This window comes from Pleurodeles waltl, chromosome 8, assembly GCF_031143425.1.
Source record: "Pleurodeles waltl isolate 20211129_DDA chromosome 8, aPleWal1.hap1.20221129, whole genome shotgun sequence".
Taxonomy (NCBI): Eukaryota; Metazoa; Chordata; class Amphibia; order Caudata; family Salamandridae; genus Pleurodeles; species Pleurodeles waltl.
Window position 1 is genome coordinate 1273421396 of NC_090447.1, and position 7621 is coordinate 1273429016.

The 7621-nt window shown below is 49.3% G+C and overlaps 1 protein-coding gene across 1 annotated transcript; it reads right to left on the minus strand.

Moving 5' to 3' along the window:
• Nucleotides 1-3347: 3347 nt before the first annotated feature.
• Nucleotides 3348-6706, minus strand: GSX1 (GS homeobox 1). The gene is made up of 2 exons (XM_069203193.1): nt 5831-6706; nt 3348-4467 (listed from the first exon to the last, which is right to left on the minus strand). The coding sequence occupies exons 1-2, from the start codon at nt 6201-6203 to the stop codon at nt 4109-4111; spliced, it is 732 nt and encodes a 243-aa protein (XP_069059294.1). The 5' UTR covers nt 6204-6706; the 3' UTR covers nt 3348-4108.
• Nucleotides 6707-7621: the final 915 nt, after the last annotated feature.

Genomic DNA, 7621 nt, shown 5'->3' on the forward strand with positions numbered 1-7621 from the left:
TGTAAAATATAGGGCCTCATTTACTAAGAAGTGGCGCAGCGCTGTGCCAAATTTGGCAGTGCTACGCTGTCACTTCAGAAACGCAGGGATGTGCCGTATCTAATACAATATGGCACAGCCATGTGTTTTCCCTAGTTCTGGCTCTAAAATTAGCTGCCTAGCGCCAACACCCTGTGTTGCAGGGAATGATTGTTTATGTGCAGGAAGGTGCCCCTTCTTACACACAAGCTATCATTCATGGTGTTTTTGCTCTTCCTCTGTGTGCTGCAAAGTAAAAACAAGGAGAAATAGAAGTATTTCTCCTCCTTGTACATGCTAACGCCACCCCTGGGGTGGCATTCGTTTTTGCTTCTGCCTCAGGATTACGAATTCTCGTAAATCTGTTGCAGCCTCAAAATGCAATAGGTGTTGCAGTGGAACGCCCACAGCAACACGCATGCACGCCGCTTTCAGGCAAAGTGATGCGTGTAAAGGGGCCGTATTTAGAAAGCGGCATCAAGCCACAAAAAGTGGCTTCAATGCTTTACAAATATGGGGCAGGGCATTGTGCCACCAGAACACTGATAAAAGTGACGTTCTGGTGGTGCAATTCCCTTGTAAATGATGGCCATAGTTTAACCACCAGCCACACTGTACACATCGGTTTTTCATCTGTTGCTTGGTGCAAATGACAGTGCAAAGAGGAAGTGGGGGAGTGAAAACCTTCCAATCTCCTGCGTTGTGGGTATATAACCAGGTTACAGGAGGGGTCACTGTAAAGCGACTGCAGAATCAGTGATATCCGGGCTCCGAGTCTGCAGGAGGACCGGTTTGTAGGGAAATACCTGCCGGTACAGTTGGAAGAATGGAGGGTGTTTCACAGGTGCATGTGACAATGTGTGGGCTCACAGTGACATAACACAAAATGACCCCTACCACCTAGTGTGACCTGGCGTCCAAGATTTGCCAGGACAGTCCTGGGTTTTCACCAGCTGTCCCAGCAGGTTTCTGGAAATTTAGCTCATAGCTCGGTTTTTAGAGAGGGTGGACTGAAAAGCGTGGGAGGTGATTTTGTTTGTTTTCCAAAGAAGAGCTAGTTAGGAGGTGTTATCAGAAAGCAATTTAATTAACAGGCATTATGCTGATTTTAAAAAGTGAATTTTTTAATGTTCTTAAAGCCTCTTCTGTAATTCTTATGCTCTGTCATTCTCTGCACTTTGGCCAAGTAAAATTGTAGTCCCTTTTCTATTTTTGTGAAATGTCCCGGTTTTTGGTTTTTAAATTGTGGTCACTCTACTGCCACCATAGAATGTGAAGAGGGGTCTGTGGGCCTTCCATCTTTCATAGATATTTATTGGCCTTCGAATAATGCCCACCCTTCGAAGGTTTATGGGGCCCCTGAAGGACTGCCCGCCCCACACACATTTGGGACGCAAGGTCCTGCAGGGGCCTGCATTACGCCCCTGTGGCATCAGGAACCAGACTGGCATGCGGTAGTTTGGGCATTCTGCCTCCGTAGCCAACTGGGAAGCGGGAGCGAGGGAGTTACACTATGCCTCGTGTTGCATTTAGCCGTATCTGACCTGGCCCCGGGTTGTGTTTGTTATGCCAGCTCGCATGTAATGATGGTACGGGAAGATGAGAGTCATTATCCATTTAAATAGGAGGATTAATGGTTGAAAACAATAAAGACCCGGATAGCAACAAAGAGCTGGAGTGGGGAATAGAGAGAGCTCCATCGGAGAGAGAATGAAAAAGAAACAGGGAAAGAAAAAAATAAAGGAAGCAAGAAAAAGAAGTGGGAAAGCCAAAAAAATCGAAAAGTAAGATACCGAAGGGGATAGAAAGAAAAAAGTGAAGCCGGGGTGAATCACTGACATGAGAAGGAGGAAATGAAAAACTGAGAAAGAAAGAAATGCAGAAAGAAACAAAGAAGTGAAGTGAGAAACAAGGGAGGAGAATGAAATAGAGAAGGGGAAAATAAAGAACAAAAAATTACAGGAAAGGATTACGTGACGAAAAAAGTGGACCAAAATAAGGTCATGCAGAAAATTGTTGAAATACGGATAAAAGGGTAATAAAAATCAAGAATAAAAAGTACACGATGAAAGAAAACGAACGAAAAGTAAACGACTAGAAATAAAGATCGAAAGAAAGGGATATAAAATGTGAATCGAAAAACGGGCACTCAAATAATTGAAAAAAGGGGAAGAAAACGCAACGAGAACGAAAATAAGGACGTGAAGATAATCACCGAAAGAAAGAGGCAAGAAAGAAGACTGGGGATGGAACACAGCACGTGATAAAAGAAAAATCTTGAAAATAAGGCAAAGTGAAACCACACAGTAGAAAAAGGCAATGGCGAAACGAAAGCAAATACAGGGAGAGAATTGGTGTAGATAGATAGATAGATAGATAGATAGATAGATAGATAGATAGATAGATAGATAGATAGATAGATAGATAGATAGATAGATAGATAGATAGATAGATAGATAGATAGATAGATAGATAGATGGATAGATAGATTAAGAACCAACAGCGGTCCCTATGTGAGGGTGCAACCAAGAGCCGCTTGAGATAGAAACTAAAAAAAGAACGGTGGTGCCCGAGAAAGAGCGGTTTAGAAGGTAGGAAAGCTGGGGTGTGTGACTTCTCAAGAGTTGGCGTAGTCCGATACCAAACGTGCTCGTGTAAGCGAGTGCCCAGCTAACATCTACCTATGTGGTTGTACGTCACAACTTTTGTTGTTATCGGTTGGCTGTGCCAGAACAGCAGGTTGGCTGATTTCTTCATTTTTTACGCTACAACAAGGCTCGAACGTTCGCCCCTGGTTCGTTGTCTCCATGAGTGAGATTCTCTGTGATCTGCACCTTGATTTTCCACCTGTCTGTAGAGTGGCCCGCTTACGAAAACAAAAAGTCAGACATGCCACAAGCACAGAAGGAGGACTACAGGTTGGCGTCGTCTAAATGGCACGGAAGACAGCGTTCACCCACAGAAATAACACAGGAAGTGAGGGGCTAGGTGGAATTAAATGCACATTTTACAGTAGTATTTATCGTCTGTGTTTTGGAACACATGAAAGCCCATGCCACTATGTGTTCAGTCAACCTTCCCTTTAAAACGCGACATTTTTAAATTTAGAAGCCGAACTTTCGTGGCGAATATGGAATGTCCGGCTCTTAGCCAGGCGTCCGTGGCTGAGCCTTTGATGGGCCCTTAACACACCAAACCTAAAGGAAAACATGGTAAACGGAACGAAGAAACATGTACAATAATCGTGCTTTTTTTTTTTTAAGTTTATTTTTTGCATAAATAAATAAATAAATATTTTATACTGTGCATAATGCATGTAATTACAAGAGTATTTGGGGGAAAGTACATTGGAAAGCAACTCAAAGCCCGGTCAGAGGTGACACCCGGGGCGTGAAGTGTGCGCCCCGTATTCCCGGGAATCAAAAACTCAGATCAACATTTAAACAACATTTGTACAAAACGCGGCAGTTTTAGGACTGGAAACAGTGTTTATTTGGCTACTGCACATTAGCGCAGAAGGTCGTGCTGGTTCGGAGCTAGCGGACTCCTTGGAGTTTCTTGCACAAGAGAGGTCTTTGAGATGCCAGACACCAGCAAACACACGCACAGGGGCACATTGTAGGGATGTGTACATGGTCTGTGCAGAGTCAGTGAGTAGTAGTCAAGAGCAGCTGTGACTTTATTCATGCCTGCCACCAGTTCCAATGATTCACATATTTTCACGGAGTCCATTCTGGTTTTAGCACGTCTGTTTCTCGTGCTCCCTCTTGGAGACGGGAAAGTCACTCTATCTGGCCCCGGCTGCCTCTTGAGCATCAATTGAGGACCATGGAGGAGTCAGTGGGCAGCCTGGTCAACTATTCTTTGCCCTCTCCGGAGGGCCAGGGAGGAGCTGGTGGGCAGCCAGACAGCCTTGAGTGTTGCACATGGTTCCTCGCCACCTGCCTTGGGGGCCGGCAGGAGGCGGCTGGCACGGTCTGGCTTCTGGCCCTGGCTCTGTGCGTTAAGGCGCACGGAATATCCTCTTACGCAGAGGCCCTGTTCTCCGGAGCACTGTCTGGTGGGCGCAGCCTCGTGCATGACGGCTGCTCTAGGGACTGAGGTCGTGGCTGTCGTCCTTGGAGGAGGATGACGGGGACAGGGGCAGGTCTTCGTCGTCAGAACACCTGCCAGAGGAGGAGCACTTGCAGGGGTGCGGACTGCCCCGGTGGGATCCTCCTTTGCCCTCTTTTTTGTGCTTCACCCGCCGGTTCTGGAACCAGATCTTGACCTGCTTCTCGGACAGGCTTAGGTAGGTGGCAATCTCGATGCGGCGCAGGCGGGACAAGTACATGTTGGAGGCGAACTCTCGCTCAAGTTCCAGCAGCTGGGTGCTGGTGAAGGCGGTGCGCATTCGCTTACTGCTACTGCTGGCGCCGGTGCCGCAGGCCAGCGGGCCCGGTGGGCTCTCTGTGGGGACACAAGAGGGAAAGAGACAGTTAGTCGCACAGCCATGAGAGAAGATGAGAGAAGACAGAGAACAGGCGAAGGAGCAGAGGGAGAGGAGGGGCTGTTATTCACTGCACGATGTGAGGAGACACAAGAGAGGCGAGAGTCAGAGAGAGGAGACGACATAGGAGAAGAGAAGGAGGAATGGAGTGAGCTTTTTAAGAAGAACAACATGTTGACTATCAGCAGGCTACATCCTCTAAACTGGCACATTCTATGTGCTTTTACCCCAAAATAATAATTTTATAAATGGTAATTTTCTTGTTATATCACTAACACCGCCATTCTTCTCTGCTGGCATCTGTGATTGCAACTTTGCCGAGAGAGTTCTGGAGAATGGACGTCGCCTCCTAGCGGAGGAGGGAGCCTGGCGCTCGTGCGTCACAGTGGGTTCAGAATTAGAAGAGGCTCGAGGCCTGGAGCAGGAACGTGCATGGCGAGTCAAAGCCCCCCTTGCTCTTGGTGCTATCAGCTCGCCTGCAGCAGGAACAGACAGGGCCCGTCTGAGGAAGCAGGCAGAATGAACAGTGATGAGGAGCATTCAAAGGGAGCTGCCATTCAGAGCAAACTGGCAAAATGTGGAACACTGGTCATGCAATTGGAGCAGTCAGTAGTGTATGGATCAAGTTTTAGGTGCAGGCAGGTGAGCACGGACTAGGAGACGACAGTACAACAAGCGGTATGAACAGTCAGTCGGAGGAGGAAGTGTGAGAAGGGTCTCTTTTTAAATAGGGCAATGAGGAGGGGTATGTGGTATCACTCGCGACAGTCCGCAGACGCGCGCAGTAGTAACATTAGTTTTGACACTCGGCACAAGCGCGCAGTGTAAGCAGCCAGTCACAGACGCCAGTGAGAGAATTCAGAGTGCGCAGTCACAGTGTGAGCAGAAAGTGTGAGCAGTCAATGTTTCTAGGTAGCAGGCACACCACTACGCACAGTACGCATTAGAAGGTGGTGTGAGCTGGCAGTGTGTTAAAACGGTGTGTACGGAGTGCGTGTAGTCAATAGTGCAGCGCAGTGAGTCTTTCACAACAGCAGGTAAAAAGTGAGACGTCATTGAAAAGCGGTGTGAGAAGGCATTGTGAGTTGTCAGTTGTAGCAGGAAAAGTGAGTGCTCATTTGGAGCTGTCAGAATGAAACTTTAAGAGGAGCAGGCGGAAAGTTCAGGCAGAGACAGCAGAGTGAATGGTCAGCAGGACCAGGCTGTGTGAACAGTCTTTAAGAGCAGAAAGAGAGAGAAGTCGATGAGGAGCAGGCAGAAGACATAACTAGAGCCAGAGAGCAAGGGTAGGTAGCAGCCACCGCAAAGCATGCCGGTACTCACCCAGAGAGATGCAGTGGAAGTGGCGAGGCTCCATGGGGTAGCTCGTTGCCTGGTAGATGGCGGCTCCGGGCCCTACGTTGATCCCGGCGGAGGCCGGGTGCTGGCGGCTCATGGGCTGTGGGCAGTACTGGGAGCCAAACCCCGGGAAGGAGGCCTTGAGCAGGGGATGCGGGGCGTGCAGCGGCGGGCCTGGCACGCACAGCGGGCACAGGCACAGCAGCCCGGGCTTTCGGGTGTGGCAGGGACCAGATAGCCCGTGTAAGGGATGCGAGGGGTGCAGGGCATAAGGGAATAGGGGAGGGGGGCTGCTGTCGCTCTTCTTTTCATTCCCCTCTCTGAGGATGAGGGAGTCCACCAGGAAGGAGCGAGGCATCTCTGTAGCGGAGCCCTAGCTCCGAGTCTGGCCCTGCTGGTGCTGAGGGACACTCCCGAGTCCTGGGTCCTTCTACCTCACAGGGACTGAACACTCCTGTCACTGAGGAGTCTCTCTGGGATGGTGATGAGCGTTTACTTTGCCGGAGGCAGTCTCTGAGCCGGTGATGGATAGTCCCTGTCACTGTGGGGTCTCTCTGTGTTGGTATTGGATGGTCCCTGAGGGGTCTCTCTATGCTGGTGTTGGATGGTCCCTGAGGGGCCTCTCTGTACTAGTGTTTGAAAGTCCCTAAGGGGTTTCTATGTGCTACTGCTAGATGGGATGGTGCCGATTGCTCCCTATCCCTGAGGGATCTCGCTGTGCTGGATTGTCCTTGAGGGGCCTCGCTATGCTGGTCTTGGATGGTCCCGGAGGGGTCTCTCTGTGGTGGTGCTAAGCGCTCAATCTCCGCAGGCTTCCTCCGCGTGGGCTACGAGCTTCGCTGTCGGTCCTGGGCGGGTGCTGGCCAGAGCGCAGTGGTGCTGAAGCCTCCGGGGGCTGCGCTTTATATACTGTCCTCCCGGCGCTGAGCTCTGAATGGGCTTTTTGTGCCCCCTTCTCTTGGCATTCCCCCTGCACGCTTCCTCATTATCCCCCTTGTTAACTAAATGAAGTGCATAATGTACTCCTTTCTTTGTGGGCCCCACCCACGCCGTGACGGGCCGCCGCCCCCGCCCTTCTCCGGCTCGGGTTATTTTCTCATCCCCCCTCCATTTAATATTCTTTTCTTGCTCTTTATTTGGCTCTTTTGCTTTCAGGAAGGGCCCAGGCCGTCTCCCCTCCGGCCATTTAGCGCCCCCGGCCCGCTTGAAACCCATTCTAAAGCATTTTTTTCCATATTTCTGGAGCCCCGGTCTCCATCCACCTGCAGAATGCATCTGCCGCTTTCAGAGTTCCCACCTCTGTGCGCTTCGCGCTTATCTCGGGGGCCCGCGGCCAGCCAGCTACCCACCCGCTCCCAACCACCCCTAACTAGGATAGGATTGGAAGTGCCTTCGGGAAACATGTTCATGCTGCAATTCTCCAGTTTCTACCCGCTGTCAGTAACAGGTGCCACTAATACCAATTTAATGCGAAAGGATAAACATTAAACTGCTATTGCGGGCGTTTATCCTAATCTGCATACTATGCATGCGTAAATTAATGTACGTGTATAGGGTAATTTGCATTCTAGGTGTGTGTAGGTGTTTTTCCGTTTCCTAAACTTATACAGGGATTTGGCATTTTATGCATTTATAAGTCAGTTTACTGGTTAAGAACATATACAATAAATTACATTTGACCCTGAAGCACAAGTTGTCTACTTAACCCAGCTTTGATTTGACACAGGTTTTTAAATATTGGTTTAACCATGTCAATTAGAAAACAACGAGCGTCAT